The sequence below is a fragment of the Schistocerca serialis genome, chromosome 4 (assembly GCF_023864345.2).
Source record: "Schistocerca serialis cubense isolate TAMUIC-IGC-003099 chromosome 4, iqSchSeri2.2, whole genome shotgun sequence".
NCBI classification, from domain to species: Eukaryota; Metazoa; Arthropoda; class Insecta; order Orthoptera; family Acrididae; genus Schistocerca; species Schistocerca serialis.
In genome coordinates, this window is record NC_064641.1 from 611,954,293 (window position 1) to 611,975,229 (window position 20,937).

Here is a 20,937-nt window from a genome sequence, read left to right on the forward strand (position 1 = left end):
ATAAAGATAGTTCTTATGCCACTGTACTTTACTAAGAGCGTGTTTCGTAACTCACCTTTTCTCAAGCGTCGACGATCCAACGGTGCTGTCAAGAGTATACCAGTTTTCGGGTCATACATGCTGGTACTGCTTAAAATGTCGTCCTTGTTGAAATGCAGCTCACATATCTAAAAACAAGCATACAGTTCTCTTTAAAACATATAACGAAAATTAATGAGGTATGAGATTATAAATACGTTCTTCTGTTTACTGTATTTTGTTCAGCTGTACTACATTTCAAGTAACTGCGACACACTAACCAAACAAATACACTGATACTTACAACAGAGTGCTTACTCGGTGTCCAGTCTTGTCTGTGAACAGCCGATAACCATTTTCGTCTTAAATTCTCGTCAGATGGAAAATAAAATACACTGACTTTAGGTCCATTATCGTAATTGCCCCTGCAATTCGGCATACAACACCTTCGGGGCATCGTAACTGAGTATAGATCAAATAACCACTCACGAACAGCACAAAGTACAACATGGAATCGCTACGAATCACGTGTGTCTGTAGTCGGTTCCTAGCTTCTCAGACCCCTACCCGTGACGTCACGGGCTCCTTAGACTCACGATGTGAGGCCTTGTTCCTAGGTGGCGTTGACTGAAGCGTCTAGCACATTTCGGATGCGATTGAATGTGGTGTCAGAGCTCATCCCCCCCTTTCCCCGGAATTTACGGGAACTGGATGACTTGTGCGTGCAGATATGGTACCAACTGCCTTCAGCGACCTACCAAAGCTTCATTACTTCCATAACACGACGCGTCGCCGCTGTTTAAGTAGGTGGTAATAATATTCTGGCTGATCAGAGTTTTATGCAGTCGTATAAGCGACAGGTACTGTAAATTCGTTCTGAAACGACATTACATTACCATGCAGAAAGATTTTAAAGATTTAGTTGGTTATGAAAGAGCAAAAAATTACAACGATCGACAGACGAAATACGAGCACTTTGTGTTAAATTTGCGTGGATGGAGAACGTGAAGAAATTGGTGGTACGAACAGTTAAAATTCGGATGTCGCACACATCGTTCCACTGTCGGTTGTGTCAGTTTTTGACTGAACCGAATGAAGAGTATAGATACTATATTACTACAAAATACGTTTGTTAAGTCAAAAGGCATTCCTGGAAGAATTTTTCGATTTACAATTCACCATTATTGAATTTATAAAGGAAAAAGGAGCGCAGGAAAGAAAATTAGAACATGCGGAATGGATTGCAGACCTCACATTTTAAGTGGGCGTGGCTGCATATTGCCCAGATTAAGAAGTTGCAAGGAGAGAAACAGCTAATTTCTGAATTGGTGAGGAAGCACTTACAAAGAAAATTGTGTTGTAGATGGGACACATTCTGACAAAGTCCAGTTCCCTAAGCGAGGTTTGAAGAATAGATTGTGACCTTGAAAGAATTACAGGGATAGTTTCCTAAACTCTTTGAGGACACTGCCAATCTTACATTTGTTTTCGAGACCGTTTGCTGTTTCGGCTGAAAGCGCCTCTGTGCATGTGCAGATGTAACAGATCGATCTGCAAGATTGGATTTTAAAGAAAAATCCCTTTTACGTTAGAACGATCCAGGACGTCTACATTGCTTTCCTCGGGTATATTTTCTACGTCTCCATAATGAGGTTGCAAAAGTGCTCCAATATTTCGACCAACAGAAGTGGGTGGAAGATGTTTTTTCGATTACGAAACTAAATAAGTGACAACCAGTGTGCAAAAATAAGTGAAATTGCCCGCGTCTGTCCGTATTCCGACAGTTGGTAGCAGATAAACATTATATTGTCTTCAGCGCTCCAAAGATTATTAAATACTCGTAATATTGAAAAACTGTTTTGTTTTTTATCTGTGTTGTTGAGAAATATGAAACATAACACCAGGTCGTACACAGTTTCCCGCTCCCCATGCTCAGACAGCACGGCGTGGCGGTGGGGATATGTGCCAGCCAGAGCGAGGTGGCTCTCGTGCCAGGGCACGGTCCGCTAGCCGATTTCCTGGCTACCACTTGTGCACTTGAATCTGACTTGCTGTAGCCAGCGACTCAGACAGACTGTTTACTCCTCTCACAACTGGTGGCGCCACAACATAACGCACAGTAGGCAGCGAACACATCGCTACAGTCTGGAGACACTCCCTGCTTCGATACGTCACATCACGTGGCGTGAACCTTTGGTCCAACCAGTGTCGTATTCAAGCATCGTGCTTACAATATAAACGCCATCCTACGCTGCAAATGTGGTTGATGTTTGGTGTCTGGCTGAATTTCTCACATCTGTACAACGGACTTCGGCTTTATTCTAGGACCTGCAGTATTTCACTGTGTTCATTCTTTGTGTATCCGCAATTAGCTAGATGTTTTCGTTTCGTGCCGTACTCTCAACCTGTATCGATCTTGTAACTAGTGCTTTGGTCCAAATAAAGGGAACGGGAGCACTGTTCCAACGTAACCCATTACATACTTCTTCAGTTAGAACAAGTTACGTGCAAGAGAACCTGAAGATGACAGGGAAAACTTCTGTAACTTGTTCTGTAAGGCCAAGAATATTTTTAACCGTCTGATTCCTTGCTAATAATAGTAATTACGTAGCATGTATAATACACTCCTGGAAATGGAAAAAAGAACACTTTGACACCGATGTGTCAGACCCACCATACTTGCTCCGCACACTACGAGAGGGCTGTACAAGCAATGATCACACGCACGGCACAGCGGACACACCAGGAACCGCGGTGTTGGCCGTCGAATGGCGCTAGCTGCGCAGCATTTGTGCACCGCCGCCGTCAGTGTCAGCCAGTTTGCCGTGGCATACGGAGCTCCATCGCAGTCTTTAACACTGGTAGCATGCCGCGACAGCGTGGACGTGAACCGTATGTGCAGTTGACGGACTTTGAGCGAGGGCGTATAGTGGGCATGCGGGAGGCCGGGTGGACGTACCGCCGAATTGCTCAACACGTGGGGCGTGAGGTCTCCACAGTACATCGATGTTGTCGCCAGTGGTCGGCGGAAGGTGCACGTGCCCGTCGACCTGGGACCGGACCGCAGCGACGCACGGATGCACGCCAAGACCGTAGGATCCTACGCAGTGCCGTAGGGGACCGCACCGCCACTTCCCAGCAAATTAGGGACACTGTTGCTCCTGGGGTATCGGCGAGGACCATTCGCAACCGTCTCCATGAAGCTGGGCTACGGTCCCGCACACCGTTAGGCCGTCTTCCGCTCACGCCCCAACATAGTGCAGCCCGCCTCCAGTGGTGTCGCGACAGGCGTGAATGGAGGGACGAATGGAGACGTGTCGTCTTCAGCGATGAGAGTCGCTTCTGCCTTGGTGCCAATGATGGTCGTATGCGTGTTTGGCGCCGTGCAGGTGAGCGCCACAATCAGGACTGCATACGACCGAGGCACACAGGGCCAACACCCGGCATCATGGTGTGGGGAGCGATCTCCTACACTGGCCGTACACCACTGGTGATCGTCGAGGGGACACTGAATAGTGCACGGTACATCCAAACCGTCATCGAACCCATCGTTCTACCGTTCCTAGACCGGCAAGGGAACTTGCTATTCCAACAGGACAATGCACGTGCGCATGTATCCCGTGCCACCCAACGTGCTCTAGAAGGTGTAAGTCAACTACCCTGGCCAGCAAGATCTCCGGATCTGTCCCCCATTGAGCATGTTTGGGACTGGATGAAGCGTCGTCTCACGCGGTCTGCACGTCCAGCACGAACGCTAGTCCAACTGAGGCGCCAGGTGGAAATGGCATGGCAAGCCGTTCCACAGGACTACATCCAGCATCTCTACGATCGTCTCCATGGGAGAATAGCAGCCTGCATTGCTGCGAAAGGTGGATATACACTGTACTAGTGCCGACATTGTGCATGCTCTGTTGCCTGTGTCTATGTGCCTGTGGTTCTGTCAGTGTGATCATGTGATGTATCTGACCCCAGGAATGTGTCAATAAAGTTTCCCCTTCCTGGGACAATGAATTCACGGTGTTCTTATTTCAATTTCCAGGAGTGTAGTATTACTCTCATCCCTAATAGAATGGATAACATTACAAAGGCAAAGCTCTAATATGAACTTTTGTTTGGATTAGCAGAAACCCGTTTAGCTTAGTGTCTACATGACTTAACTCCACTTCTGTATGTGCAGGTGCTACGTACATCCGACCAGGTCACCAATAACTCTAAAATTCCTTCATCAATCCAGTTGCTATCCGTTCCGAATACTATTCACCTGATCTTCTTCCACAAACGCTCAATTTTGTTTGCCTGTTGGTTAAGGTTGACGATTGGCGCCACGGTTCATATAATATTGTAATTTATATCTCGTATATCATCGGTGGGTAAATGCCTCAATACAAATAAAAAATTCCCAGACGAGTTTTTTTTTTTTTTCCTGTCACTGCTGCTTCCTTCAGCTTTGTAAATGATGTGCTCATGTTAAAACTAACGAGTAGCACCGAGTTTCAGACACATGTAAACCTTAAATTCCCGAGTATCTGACTGGGTTAGTCGGTTGAAATGTTGGAGGGAGGAAAAGCATACCATCTCCAATAAGACGAAGTGTAGTAAAGTACTGTGGCGTTCAAATCACCCTTCATGTTCTTGATAGCTTTAGGTGTACTATCTGCCATGATCCCTCCATGACTTACACCAAGCGGAAGATTTCATCCTCCCTAGTTCAGTTTGTTTTCGATTTCATCTACACTACTGGCCATTAAAATTGCTACACCACGAAGATGACTTGCTACAGACGCGAAATTTAACCGACAGGAAGAAGATGCTGTGATATGCAAATGATTAGCTTTTCAGAGCATTCACACAAGGTTGGAGCTGGTGGCGACACCTACAACGTGCTGACATGAGGAAAGTTTCCAACCGATTTCTCATACACAAACAGCAGTTGACCGGCGTTGCCTGGTGAAACGTTGTTGTGATGTCTCGTGTAAAGAGGAGAAATGCTTACCATCACGTTTCCGACTTTGATAAAGGAAGGATTGTAGCCTATCGCGATTGCGGCTTATCCTATCGCGTTATTGCTGCTCGCGTTGGTCGAGATCCAATGATGTTAGCAGAATATGGAATCGGTGGGTTCAGGAAGGTAATACGGAACGCTGTGCTGGATCCCAACGGCCTCGTATCACTAGCAGTCGAGATGACGGGCATCTCATCCGCATGGCTGTAACGGATCGTGCAGCCACGTCTCGATCCCTGAGTCAACAGATGGGGACATTTGCAAGACAACAACCATCTGCACGAACAGTTCGACGACGTTTGCAGCAGCATGGACTACCAGCTCGGAGGTCACGGCTACGGTTACTCTTGAAATTGTATCACAGACAGGAGCACCTGCGATGGTGTACTCAACGACGAAACTGGGAGCACGAATGGCAAAACGTCATATTTTCTGATGAATCCAGGTTCTGTTTACAGCATCATGATGGTCGCATCCGTGTTTGGCGACATCGCGGTGAACGCACATTGGAAGCGTGTATTCGTCATCGCCATACTGGCGTATCACTCGGCGTGATGGTATGGGGTGTCATTGGTTACACGTCTCGGTCACCTTTTGTTCGCATTGACGGCACTTTGAACAGTGGAGGTTACATTTCAGATGTGTTACCACCCGTGGCTCTACCCTTCATTCGATCCCTGTGAAACCCTACATTTCAGAAGAATAATGGACGGCCGCATGTTGCAGGTCCTGTACGGGCCTTTCTGGATACAGAAAATGTTCGACTGCTGCCCTGGCCAGCACATTCTCCAGATCTCCCACAAATTGAAAACATCTGGTCAATGGTGGCCGAGCAACTGGCTCGTCACAATACGCCAGTCACTATTCTTGATGAACTGTGGTATCGTGTTGAAGCTGCATGGGCAGCTGTACCTGTACACACCATCCAAGCTCTGTTTGCCTCAATGTCCAGGCGTATCAAGGCCGTTATTACGGCTGGAGGTGGTTGCTCTGGGTACTGATTTCTCAGGATCTATGCAACCAAACTGCGTGAAAATGTAATCACATTTCAGTTCCAGTATATTATATTTGTCCAATAAATACCCGCTTATCATCTGCATTTCTTCTTGGTATAGCAATTTTAATGGCCAGTAGTGTACATACCAGAAGCGTCCAATAAGTTGTGCAATACCTTTTTTTCCGAAAGGTTGTTTCTATTCATGACTCCAATAAACCACACAATTCCTCACTTTTTTTGCTACAAAACCTTATTTTTCTACAAAATCTCCGTTCAACGCGACGGCATTACCCCACCTTGCGAGACTGCACTAGACTTGCGGTATGATTTGAAAGGCTAAAGACGACTATGAGATTACACCCTAACTACGGTCACTGAATTAGTAAGTGTTCCACTTGGCTACCTGTCCCATGCATCTGCTTAATTGATTTTACTACTTGACTGTTTTCAGTGTTAGCATGCATTAGAGGATATCACATTTATGAGAATCTAAGTGAACTTGAATGCTGAAATAATATTAATGAAATGCTGGCCTTGTCATTATTGTAGTCAATTGTTGATGGGTGATTAATATATCAACACGGGATCGATCTTTTATAAAATTCATGGCACAAGTTTATTGATTAAAAAAAATACATGTTAATCGTGATGACAAATAAATTATGGACTGTTGGCAACACAAATAGTTGGTGACACTCCACTTTGCGTCTGGGTAGCAAAGACTAAAGTTTGTCTCATTAAACGATTTACTTTCGCTCTAAACATGTATAACGCAATGTGAAATTATCTAACGCTGAATAGACTTTGATGAATTTATTGTTCATTGGTGTAGCTGAGAAACACTGACGAGACTGTGATTCTGTTCGCCCTAAAAAGTTGGAGCGTCAATAAAATACTTCTTTCCCGATGTGTAGAGCTGTCTCGTGTGACGGTCGTGGTTCAAGCGTCTGCAGACCAGCGATGTGCAGCACTTGTAATTCGTTATCGTGGGCACGAAATATGCGAAATCGTGGCTGACGGTCTGTTAGACAGACCACAATTGCTCTCCAATGGAGCCCTGAAATCTCGGCAGATTCCAGGATGTGACCTCCCGCTCGCGAGTCATACCATGTACCAATTTGACTAACTTATACAGTAATGCGCACAAGGAGATCAAACGTGAAGGTGGCAGACCGGTCACGAATAAGATTGCCATCGACACATCGACGTGTCCAATATGACTGAGGTCTGAACTGTAGGTACAACTGTGTTTTCACCACAGATTCCTCAGGCAAGGCCAATCACAGGACTTTCGCAGAGTACCCACAACCACTTTAGGCAACGTGTTTTGAGTTTTCATTTAACTCTAAAGTGAACAACACATTTATCATGGAGATCATTATTTTTCGGAGCAGTTGTCTCAGTTAAAGTAAGAGAGGTGTTTTTGTGCCCCAACATAGACTATTTCAGAGCCTCCATAAATGTTGTGTTCCATTCTAAAATTGTAACGAAGGCCTGTGGCTTCCCAAAAAACTCTGCAGAAAGAGGGCCAACACCACATGACAACTCTCTCGATGATGTCCAGTCCACTGTGGACATGGAAACGCAAATTTTTATGACCGCCATCCCTGTTCACAAAGGCAGTTTACAACACTGTCAAAACACACTGGCCAGGCAACCTAGATTTCTCTCACGGCCCTGCCTCTGCTGTGGCTAGAGGCGCCTAACAAGTAAGTCCAGGTAGGCAGCTTTACCACCTCTTCGGCCGAAAGCATTGTCTGCACGCCGGTGCAAGAAATTCTTGGCACCACCATTCTGTCCCCTGTAAGTGCTCAAGATGTTCCTTTCCCTAATAGATGCACGAGGCTTCCAAGACCCAAACACACAGTGCAAGATTTATTGATAAATGACCAAACTGCCTTCTTGTTCTTAACTCCAGAAAGATAATGTTCGAAGGAGAGCCACCATAAAGATCCTACATGCATTAACAATGTACGTGCTTCCACCAGTGTCTACTCATGCTGATAACTTCCTGTTGTCTCACAAAAATGATGTCTTTGGTGTAAAATGAACATTAAAGAGTAGCCTTGAATATGGAAAATAGTGAGAGAATGACTCATCCTTTCTCAACCTTACTGGGAGGACCTGTATATCCATATGATATATTGGTTGATTTCCGAACCAATGTCTTGCTGCATCAGTAACCTCCCCTTCATCCGTGTACTGCTTCCGATGAAGCAAACAGATGGAAGTCGGAAGGTGTGACGTCTGGGCTGTAGGTTGGAAGAGGAACAGCCCATTGAAATTTGTTGAGCTCCTCTCGGGTGGGGAGACTTGTGTAAGGCCTTGCATTGTCTTGGAGAAGATGAAGTTCATTTGCTTTCCTACGGTGACGAACAGACTGAAGTTGCTTCTGCAGTTTCCTTTAAAATTCAGCGTTAATCATTGCAGCATGAGAGGGGACACTGTACAAAACAGCCCCTTCATAGTACCAGAAAACCGTCGCCATGACTTTATTGGCTGAGGATGGAGTTTTGAAATTTTTCTTCGCACGAGAGATAGTGTGGCGACTCTCCATGGATTGCCGTTTTGTTTCCTGTTCGATGTGATGAATCCATACTTCACCGCTTGTGACGATGTTGGACAAAAAATTGTCACGATCATCGTCGCAAAGCAAAAGCAAATCTGCACAGATGTTCCTTCGTTGCTCTTTATGGTCTTGTGTTAGGTGGCGAGGAACCCAACGGACATACACCTTTGAATACCCCAACCTGTGGACAAGCGTGTCGGTTCTATCGTCAGAATCGCCCAGTTGAATGGCAAGGCGTTTGATTGTGGACCATCGATCACCGTGAATTAGTCCGCACGCCAACACTGCAGAAGTCACAGATGTGTGTGGACGGCCGGCATGAGTTAGATCAGACATATTTGCGAGACCTTGTTACGATGATGACATACGCTTCGCCCAACGACTCACTTCCAGGTCTCCATAGACATTCTGCAAGCGTCTATGAATATCTGGATGCTCTGCTTTTCCACCTGACGAAACTCAGTGACAGCTCTCTGCCTGGAACGCACCTCTGTTAAGGACGCGCTTTTGAAGGCTACATATAGTGCTACCACCTATCGGAAGTTCATGAAACTCTAGGGGCTGAAGGGGGAATATTCCACGATGTACCACAACAGAATTTCGCATTTTTCAGCCGAAATAGAAAACGACGATCTGTATGCCTCTCTTTATCTTTTCCCTGTCCCTGTCACATGTATTCTGATAGTGATAACGCAGAAGATAGCGTCGTACATGAGCCGTGGCTGGCTCGCGTCATGCCTTGTTTTTTTATCATTGGTTGCAGTCCAGTGGTGTCTTATTTCCTCTTTGGTTACATTGATGTCTTCTCTCCGTGAGTGGCAGCAGCAGCGTTTATCGATACTGTCGTCTATCGATACTGGTACTGCTGTACTATCTTTGGCGTGGCAGATATATTTTCCAGGTGTGCTGTGTAAAGCGGTCGGTCGGTTGGGGCAGAGCAGCGAGGAAGTCTCCGTGGCGCGTCGTCAGGCCGGAGCCGCTGGCGGCGTGCACGCGAGGTTGGAGTTGTGAGGCGCTTCTTGCGAGGGTTGCGAAGTTCATCGCTCACCGATCCTGGACACTAAAGTTGAGTGCTCACTTAACCTATTACCAATCCTCAACTGCTATTACACATCTTCGTTTGACCCTGGTTGTCGCTTTCTGGGGGATTCCTGCGAGCAACAACGTGTGTGCAATGAAGTCGGCTAGAATTGCATCTGTCTTCCTGTGTGGTGTTTAACTTAATTTATTCCTTCATTAATAAAGTGTACCAGCGGTATATCTTCTGCGTTGTGGCCGTTGACGTTCCGGTTACCTGCCCTGGTCGTTGACGTAGTTTTCGGCAGTGTATTTTCCTCGTTGTGTTGATGATGTCCAGCACGGCGTGTAGTTCGACAGCTGAGGTGTTGTTAGTAGTTTTGGGCGACTATTTTGACTTGGCTGGATTGGGCACCAGTATCCAGAACGTTGCGCTATTGACATCTTGCTGTCGTTTTGCTGGTCGGGTGGAGCATGATCTTATTGGTTCGTTCGTCGGCTGGTTTACGGTTGGGTTGCCTTCCGATTAAGAAGTTGTCAGTCTGGCTGCCTGTCTCATCTGAACGTGCGTTAGTGTTACCTTCCCAGACCGACCCTTGGAACCTTCTGAGCGCCGCTCCTTGTGTTTTATGTAGTGATTTCCATTTTAGGTTTAAGTACTCTGTGTGGCCTTCAGCCGAGTTTTAGCTTATTAAAATTGCAAGGCTTTTCGTCTTAGGCCTTAAGCCTGAAAAAAATTGTTTCTTGTTTGGTATGTAGCCTTCAGTCGAGTTTCAGCCTTTAAAAATTAAATTGGAAATTCCTTGTGTCTAGGCCTTAAGCCGTGAATCTGTTTCAAGTTGGTATGTGGCCTTCAGCCGAGCTTTCTGATAAAGCCTTTAGCCTATTTTAGTTGAAATTTAGAAGCTCTTCCCTTTAGGCCTTAAGCCGTAAAATTGTTTTCTGCATGGTGTGCCCGCATCTCGTGGTCGTGCGGTAGCGTTCTCGCTTCCCACGCCCGGGTTCCCGGGTTAGATTCCCGGCGGGGTCAGGGATTTTCTCTGCCTCGTGATGGCTGGGTGTTGTGTGCTGTCCTTAGGTTAGTTAGGTTTAAGTAGTTCTAAGTTCTAGGGGACTGATGACCATCGATGTTAAGTTCCATGGTGCTCAGAGCCATCTGCATGGTGTGTGGCCTTCAGCCGAGTTTTGATCTCCCGTAAATTAAAAATTCAAAATCCTTGTCTTACCGTTAAGACATAAGATTGTTATTCTTTAGTATGAGGCCTTCAGCCGATTTTTACATGAAATATTTTAAGATAAGGCCTTCAGCCTTTCCAAATGGAAAGCTCTTCTTCCTAAGCCTTAAGCCGTTAAATTGTTTTGTTGATATGCGGCCTTCAGCCGAGTTTTCAGTCTATTTAGATTAAACACCGAAAATCTTTGTCTCGGCCTTAATCCGTAGTACTGTTCTTGATTGATGTGTGGCCTTCAGCCGAGTTCTGCGGGAAAGATTTAAGCTAAGGCCTTCTTTTCTAAAGAAGTGAAACCTCCAGAAGAACTCCTGTACCTCAATTACTTGCTTAGGCCCTGTGCCTTGGATTTTCGATGTGGCCTTCAGACGATCTAAATTAAATCGAAGAAGGTCTTTCTTTAAAACATTGAGTGTTTCTGATTCTTCCTTTTGTGATTGTGTGTTTTAAGAAATAAAGTTTATATGTTTAGTGCAATTGACAGTAACTTATTTTGGCCCCTTTCCACAAATATAACTTCATGCGCTCTGTTCCGCTAGCCCAGGTATTTCAGTACAAATCTTCTGTATGCGGCATTCTTTATACACCGGTTACATTTCCCTAGAATCTTCCTAATAAACCTAGGTCGACCACTCTCCTTCCCTACAACCGACCTCACGTGTTTGTTTCATTGCACTGTTACGCTTCAATATTGATTCGACGTGATTGTGTCCATCAGGGCACCGTTGAAACAGTATTCGAACATTACAGGATTTTTTTCCTTTCACGTCTGCATTAACTTACATTTTATCCTATTTAGAGTAATCTGCCATTTATCATACCAAATAGAAATTACATCCAAGTTATCCTGTATCACGCTACCATCACTTGTAATGTATTCCGCCTCCTCGGAACTTTCGCCTGTTAAACGAAATGTTCGATTCCATATAAATCGTTGTCAGATTTGGGTTTATTTTCTTACGAAAGTTACAGATTTCTCGTCTACAGATATTTCAGAACATGGCTGATTATACCAAAAAACAATTTTTCTGGTAATATATATTATTATTCATTTCGATTCATTACACGATACTGATCTTGTACCATAAAAATTAGTAAACAACTGTCAACTTGAATGATCAAAAAATAAATTTAAAGTAAATATAATATTGTTATGCTTCTCTGTTCAGATAAACAAAATTTATGTCTTCATTTATAGTTTTTCTAATTTTGCTATAGATATTAAAATCCATTTTGCAAAATAACAGGAAGCTGCTATTTTTCATGTTGTCGACATTCTCAGCTGTAAATTTTCACTTTAATAATCATTTTCAGAAAATAAGTTATAAACTTAATCTAAAAAACAATTTCAATTAAGGCAGTCATGTAAATACTAATTTAGACTTTGACCTGTCCTATAAGACACAAGAAGCTGGGCTCGTAATATATACATAGAAATGTTTGGCGCCAAGCGCGTCAGCATCTATTGTGTTTGGTACATGTTGTTCTTTGATCGATTATGTTCTTTGTATGGCTGAAGAAAGTTGCACAGTGTGTATCTTAAATGTGTCAAATATGCGATTGTAAATTATGTTTCAAGAATATGTAAATAAAAGAAAAAAATAGTTAAATGCAACACAATGTCCCAGTGAGCCGGCTGCTGTGGCCGAGCGGTTCTAGGCACTTAAGTCCGGAACTACGCTGCTGCTACGGTCGCAGGTTCGAATCCTGCCTCGGGCATGGCCGTGTGTGATGTCCTTAGGTTAGTTAGGTTTAAGTAGAACTAAGTCTAGGAGACTGATGACCTCAGATGTTAAGTCCCACAGTGCTTAGAGTCATTTTTTTTTTGTCCCAGTGAACTGTTGTTTAAACGACCCTCGACAAAATGTTTTTCATAGGTTATACGGGAACAAAGGAGCCAGCCCCGACACTGAGGCCGACTTTGCAAGACAAGTACTGTTTATCTGCAAATATAATGCATTTGCTCTTGCTATTTATTTTATCATTATTTAAACTACGAGATAGTTATTACAACGTAATAATTGTGCTTCGAAATATAGGGACTATGTGTAACGGAGTGCATTACACGCTCAAAGACGACAATTTCCCGTACACTACCGCGTCATCGCAAACTGTCACACATTGCTGCCCATCCTCTACGTCAGATCGTTTATGTATAGTACACAGAACAGCAGAGGTATAGCACTCTTCCTGGGAGCACTCCTGACGATATCTCTGTCTCCGATAAACACTCGCCCATCAGGACATCGAACTAATTTCTATTCTTCAGAAAGTCTTCGAGTCAGTCAGCTTTACTTTGACTTCTGTCAATCTTCCGCCCTGCCTCCTATCTCAGGTAACACACTAAAGTCAATGTTCTATTCAAATTCAAACATTGCAGAATTTTTCCGTTTGTATCCTTTGCTTGTCACCCTTTTACAAGTTTGATTTTTGCGAGTTGAACATTAGTATACGTAAGGTGTACATTGTTAAACTATAGTAACGACTTTTATATCTGAAGGCTTACAGTCGTCCTTCTCTGCAATACAGGTCACTCCATATTAGTTTACGTAGCGGAGAACGCAAATGTTCGCCATTGTTTGCATGAAATAAAATAATAATCCTTTTTTTTTTGGGTCCCGACAGCAGATTCCTCGGCCACGTAGAATGTGACTCACTCCGTTGTGGACTGTTTTAAAGTTGTGAGGAATAAAGCAATGCCGTCCGACTCTGCAACTAGCTCTGAGCAGTATTAACGTCACATAAATAAAAACAGGGAAGATTCTCACCTTTCTTTCCTCTTAGTGCCAAACTTCCACCATACTTTCTTATCTGGCGAGATGTTTAAATGTAGCAACTTTTATGGCGACGGAGAAACTTCCATCTTTTAAAATGATATTATCTGGGCCAGACCCACTCGGGTTGATCGCCAGGTATTTAAAAAGTTTTTTAATTAGAAAATTTTGTTATGGACATAAACGGGAGGGGATGACTCGACCGCCCGTCTGGGCGGTCGGAGATACTGCGACCGCGAGACAGCCAGACGTTCTCCTGGGGCCTGTGGAAGGAGGTGGGGATAGGGGAGAGGGGGGGGGGGCGCCGGCAGAAAAAAAGATGCGACAGCAGCAAGTGGTCCGCAGGTGTAATCCAGTAACATGTAGTATCGTATAAGAATCGGAAGTTAGTACTGATTTGTACTTAATCTACACTATTGTCCAGAATTAATTTTGCCACAAAACAGGTGAACAATGGATAGTAAAGTAGAAAAAATGTAAAGAACACAGAACGTAAACAACTACAACATGTATATCGGTAGACAAAAATGTTTCCAACTTAACGAATTTGCACACACTATCCGACAACTGGTTGATGTGTTCAGCGTGGGGTGTTACCACGCCTGTCAGCAATGCAGGCCCGACAACGACGGCGCATGCTGTGAGTGATGTCATCAGTCTCATGTTGAGGCAATAACGCGCTGTCTTCCTGCGGAGATGCTCGCAAGTCTTGGAGAGTGACTGATGGATGCTGACGTGATGCAACGTGTCTTCCTAGCGCATCCCAGACACGCTCTATGGGATTCAAATTTGGAAAGCGAGCAGGCCACGCCATACGTGCAGTATCTTCCGTTTCCAAGAAAACATCAATCAGCCGTGCTCTATGAGGTCAAGTATTATAGTCTACCAGTACGAAGCCTGGGCCGATACCACATCCAACAACCGAACACTATGTCCCGAGATCGCATCGCGATACCTGACAGCAATTAGACCTTGCCGATTCACTCGTACAATTTCATGAGGAGGTATTCGAGTGCTCAACATACTCCCTGTCCACTCAATTAACGATCCTCCTCGTTATTGGTCTTTTTCCACAATGTTTTGATTCCGAAATCGTGTTCCACTTCCCTCCAGATGCGAATGCGTCTACTACCACTCTCCAGACCAAATCGGGACTCATCTGCGAAAAGAACATTGGCCCACTGTTCTACCATCCAGGTGGCATGTTGACGACTCCACTCTAGACGAATCAGAGGTACAGATCCATAAGGTCTCCGACAATAAAGGCTACTCTGCCGAAGCCTTCTGTACACCGTTTGTCTCGACACAGCATTCCCAGTGGATGCTGCCAGATCAGATGCCAGTTTCCGCGCAGTACTGAGGCTGTACCGTCGTGCACTTACGACCAAATAACGGTCCTCTCTTTTTTATATTAATGGTGGTCGGTCCTGTCCTATTTTTCGGAATACTGTTTCGGTCTCTATAAATTGTCGCCACATCCAAGAAACAACAGAACGACTCAAATTAAGCCTTCGGAGCACATCAGATTGCGACTGTCCTGCTCCCATTCTTCCCATGCCCCTCCACCGCAGAGAGTCTAGTAGGCGTCTTCTATGTGTCATACTGCACCGTCTGTGACTGCACACAGCGATTGTGGATGTGGTAGTACCCGGCAAACACTACCCCGATTGATAGGTGCCCTCCCGTCATCGCTGATGTGGTTGTCCATTGATCGGAATGCCATCCTCCACGCGGAACGCGATTGTACGGACATCTGTTGACGTTTTGTATGTTTTTACCGTGAATTAGACACAACACGGTCAAATAGCTTTTTCTTTTTTTTTAATTTTGGACACCAATGTATATGCAAAATACTTAAGCACGGCGTAATTGTAAAGTCCATGGAACATTTTAAAATTACTGTATAGGTAAACAGCTAAACATAACGTAATAAATGATACAGTACGTGAGTGAAACTCTCAAAGACCTTTTTCTTTTTTACGTGGTGCCGGCAAGTTAGTTTGTTATTTTCAGTAAATACCGTCGAACCAGGCAGAGTAGGCATTTTGAGTCTAGAATTTGGCCGTTGCCAGTCGGTAACGAGTGCGCAAAGTGCTTTCCTTTGCATATTTCACAAGACAGTTCAGAACTGCATAGCGAAGTCATACAAGGAAATGCCGGCCAGAGTGGCCGAGCGGCTCTAGGCGCTGCAGTCTGGAACCGGGCGACCGCTACGGTCGCAGGTTCGAATCCTGCCTAAGTTCTAGGGGACTGATGACCTCAGAAGTTGAGTCCCATAGTGCTCAGAGCAATTTGATACAAGGAACCCGAGGAGGAGGATTTTCTGTGCAATGCAAAATGTTCAGGCCGATCGGGCGTGTCACAACGAACAGTGGGCAGTGAGAGCGACATGACGATGCTAAGTCCCGCAAAGTCTACCTACCGAGCTAGAGCACAACTGAACAACCGTCAGCAAGCAGTGTTTGAAATGCAGGTTGTATCAAAAAGAATCATCCGATTTGGAGTGTCTACATTTCTGAAACTAATAAATATATACAATGAATTTTGTTTGTTTTTTTTATGAACGGAAAACTCAAAACAAAATTTTTTTCATACCTTTTGCCAGGTGTTCAATATGATCGCCTTGAGATGCACGGCATATGTCACTGCGGTATTCAAATTGTTCCCACACTGCAGCGAGCACGTCTGAAGTTACAGCTTCCACAGCTGCTATTATGCGATGTCTCAGTTCATTCATTGTTGTCGGTAACAGTCACTTAAACAGACTCTTTTATAAACCCGGCACAAGAAATAATCACGTACAGTCAGGTCCGGTGACCTTGGAGGCCAGTAATGTGAGGCTGAATCATTTGGCCCAGTGCGACCGATACATCGTTCAATAATCGTTTCATTTAAAAATTCCCACACTTCCAGATCAGATGCCAGTGTGTCGGTACTCCATCCTGTTGGTAAATGAAGTCGTTCAAATCAGTCTCCAACTGTGGGAAAAGAAAGTTGTCAAGCATATCGAGATATGTGCTTCCTGTAACAGAGTTCTCGGCAAAGAAAAGTGGGACATGCATCGTGTCCCGTGAAACTGCACAAAACACATTTAATTTTGGAGAGTCCCTCTCATGTTGTACGACTTCATGTGGTTGTTCCATACCCCATATTATCATATTCTGACGGTTCACCTTTCCATTTAAATGTAATGTTGTCTTGTCACTAAACACTAAGGGCAGAAGAAAACTGTGATCCTCCGTCTTGCCAAGAACGAAATTTCACAACTGCACACGTTATTGTTTGTCACCTTCACGAAGAGCTTGCAGCAGGTGAATTTTGTACGGTTTCATGTGTAAACGTCGACGAAACACACGCCAGACGGACATCGGGGGCATGTTGAGCTATCGAGCTGCACGGCGAACGGATTTCTGCGAACTCCTTGTGAAACTATGGATGCGTTCGACGTCTGTGTCAGACACTCGGGAACGGCCCGGCTATTTGCCTTTACACGAACAACCTGTTTCTCGGAATTGTTCGTTCCATCGTCTGATGCGCTGTGCTGTAGGAGGATCCGCGCCATACCTAGTACGAAAGTCACACTGAACAGTTATTGGCCAGTTCTGCGCAAAACGTAGAACACAAAAAGCTTTGTTGTCCCGACACCATTTTTACTAGAACTGAAGTGGTCGCACACTGCTGCTACATAGCAGGAACCATACAAAACACGAGAATTTGTTCTTTCCACCAGTACGTTGTTCACGAACATATCTCAAATAACATAGTAGTTATAATTTTTTTTAGTCGGATGATTCCTTTTGGTACACCCTGTACTTCCCAAGCGATCAGGAATGAAGCGGCATTGATATGCGGAACCATCTCGAAAACAACGACTTCGCAAGGAAATTAATCCCCAGTGACGAAACCGCTTCTTTTTCCTCTCGGGGCAGATCAGCTGACTCTGAACACGCGTACGGTGGACAGAAATCTACACAGAACTGTGGAATACGTCCAGGATTCCGAAAAAATAAAAAGTTCTGTGCCGTGTCCAACAAGGTCGTGTACTGACCCGTCTTCTTTGAGAGAACTGTCACTGGTACAACATTTGCCGCAGTTGTGGCTCATGCCATAACTTGAAGTTAATAGCAGGGATTTCATCTTCCAACAAGTAGGTTCCCCTCCATATTTTCGCAATATTGTGGATGAGATTACCTGAATGAGATGCTCTCGCGTCAGTGGATAGGCCATATCATCCTGCTGTTCAAGTGGCCGTCACGATCGCTGGACTTAACGCCTTGCGATTTTTTCTTGTCGGATCACAAAGAAAAAGAAAGAAAGTAAGTTTGAGAATTTGTCTTTCAGCTACTGTATCATTTGTTACGTGGTTTTTGGACATTTAGCTGTACCGATTTTTTAAATGTTTCGTGGATTTTATAATTACTCTGTATAGGAAATGTAACTCATCCTCGGGAGATGTAACTTACAAGGCGCTTATTCGACCGATTCTTAAGTACTGTTCATCATTCTGAGATCCTTGCCAGGTAGGACTGATACATGAGATAGAGAAGATCCAACGAACAGCTACGCGTCTCGTCACAGGATCGCGCGAAAGCGTTACGGAGATGCTCAACAAACTCCGGTGGCAGACGCTACAAGACAGGTGTTGTGCATCACGGAGGGGTTTATAAAATTTCGGGGGAGTACTTTCCAGGAACAGCCGGACAACATATTGCTTCCTCCCATATACATTTCGCTGCATGACAAAGCAAGAAAGTTCGAGAAATTGGAGTTAATACAGAAACTTACAGACAATTATTCGTCCCACGCTCCATTGGCGAGTGTAACGAGAAAGGGGGATCAATTAGTGGTAACAGGAGCACCCTCCGCCACACACAGTTGCGGAATATGTTTTAGATGTATATAGATGTATAGATTGCATTCGTTTATGGCAGATTCACATGATGATCTTTTTATTAGGAGTAGTTAGTTTGTTTCATGTTCCACGGATCGTTTGTATGATTAATTGTAATCATGTCTCAAATTAGTTTCTCATTCATATGTAAACATGGTTACAGGCCGAACATTTATAAGGCTTCTTTTTCTTTTTATATATAAATACAAATGTGAATTAGTAACTTCTATCCACCACCTTCTACATATTACCTAAATGGAAATTCTTCTATGATCTAGAAAGAGATGTCATGGAGGAACTTGTGTTCAGATTTAACTTTGCTGTCTATCAGACATTTTATATCATTGACCGAGTGATCAAAAATGTTAGTGACAGCATTGTGCTCAAAAATTTCGGTGGCAGCATTGCGCACCCCTTCTTGCGCAAAAGACGAGCTTCATATGGAACAATGAATGTCTTTTTTTCCTGGTATTGTAATTATGTACGTCACGGTTCCTTTTTAAGCGTACTGCAGTATTTACAACAATACTGTGATGAGGCAGTCAAAATCTGTCTCCTTAAAGACATATCTACAAGATAATTGTGGACGAGCACCACTTTATTCTTAAATCACGTCTTTGAGCAATGAAAACTTTCTTTCTTAAACATGCAGTACCCTACAATCAATAATTCGACATCACTGAATGAAAATATACAAAATACCTTAACTCACTGGTATGTCTTGCCTCTGTATTTGCAGCGATACCAAATGAAATTTTGGATGAATTACTTTCTTCAAAAGTGAAAAAATGTGTTGTCCAGTTTAAATTGTCAGCGATATGGACCCCTAAAAATTCTTAACTCTCCACTCCAGTTATTACTGCCTAACTTTGTGTTACATATGTCATTAGTGTAGTACCTCTAGATTTGCAGAAATGAATTTGAGTGTTTTGGAAACAACTCACTTTTAAGGCCATTGTTTAGCATTTCCTCGTAACATTTGTATCATAACCTCGAAATATAAAGAACATGATTAATTTTTTGAAGCTACATTTGTGCAGTCCTGGTACACATTTAAATCCACGCTCCTCGTTACTGTAGTATGCCGTTAGAGGAACCATGACAAAATGGCACAAGCTATTAATAATTTGAAGCACCGCGCAGTAATCCGTTTCCTGCATTTGAAGGGCAACAACGCTACAAAAATCCGTGCTGAGTTTGTGGAAGTATAAGACAACAACGCACCGTCATGACAGAGTGGTTAGGTGCAGGGCCGACTAGGCATTGGGTTTGTTGGGGGCATGCCACCGCCCATAGAGGCCGGTTTTCGGGGCATGCAAAATCTTATATTTTTAAGGTTCCAAAAGCACGAATAAAACAAGACAGTGAAAATCTTGTGTAAATGAAGAAGTGCGAGAATAAGTTGGTGATATAAATCACTCATAAAATCTGGTGACATACTAAAAACTGTTTGCGGTATTGTGAAACAGATGACGGTGTAAACTCTGGCGTTGGTTGCGTCTTTCAAAATAACTCTTTTGTACTATGCGCCTATACTACACTTGAAGAAGTGTACATACGTAACCCCCTCCAGAAGCGAAAAACTTTATAATAAATTTCAGCTTATGATGGCCTAACATTCCTTAATACCTTTAGGAGTTTCTCCGAGAAAAACACTTCGTAATAAATAAATAAAGAATAAGCAAAATATCCACTTCCCGTCTTTCGAATCCAGACGTTGTGGTTAAGGGGCGTTTGCATGTGGGAAGATATGTGGCATCTTTCCCTAGCACTCGCTCTCCTTTGTCTCTGCCTTTAATACCATTTACTTTACTCTTCTCCTTGTCACGGTCCTCTGAAAAGCCTGTCAAACCTTATTTTGGAGCTGAAGCAACTAAAATGAGTTGACCGAACTGTTTTTGCAGTTTCGTCGTATTTCGCACTATTTGTGCTCCAATAAGTTTATTTAGCGTATAACATTTTTCGCTGTAATAAATAAGTGCTTTCAGAACTGCTTGCTTTGAGCCATAAAACATGGTCATGTCGGAAAGCACCCTTCTTCATATTCGACAATAGCCGGTATCGCTTTATGTACTACGCACATACCAAATAGGCACTATAGATTTATACACTTTTTCCAAAAAATAAAGTATTTATATGTAAGCCACTTGCTGTCCTATAGACGTCCCCTTGGTACAGCAGAAGCGTTGACGACACCGTCGACAATGTAGCACTCACGAGGAGAAGTGCCACAACCCGATTCCTCAGAAACTTCGCCCAGTGGAAGAGGTGTTAAACGAAAGCGTGTCTCGGCTTATCCGTAGACGTGACCTTCTCTAAGAAAACGGCGGTAAAATTTTTTGACGAAACTTACAAGCGGAGGCCGCGACGTTCTGATCATGGATTTACTTCAAACTTTGCACGCCTGTAGTAGACCATTAAAAAAATATAATGTGCAAGT

General features: G+C 43.9%; 1 protein-coding gene across 1 annotated transcript in view; it reads right to left on the reverse strand.

The window, feature by feature from the left end:
- Window positions 1-520, reverse strand: part of LOC126474637 (uncharacterized) — a 71,241-nt gene extending 70,721 nt beyond the window's left edge. The window contains exons 1-2 of the mRNA XM_050102116.1: window positions 323-520; window positions 56-167 (exon numbers count right to left, since the gene is read on the reverse strand). Coding sequence (XP_049958073.1) covers window positions 56-167; window positions 323-475 — 265 coding nt within the window. The 5' untranslated portion in view covers window positions 476-520. The remainder of the gene's footprint in view (window positions 1-55; window positions 168-322) is intronic.
- Window positions 521-20,937: the final 20,417 nt, after the last annotated feature.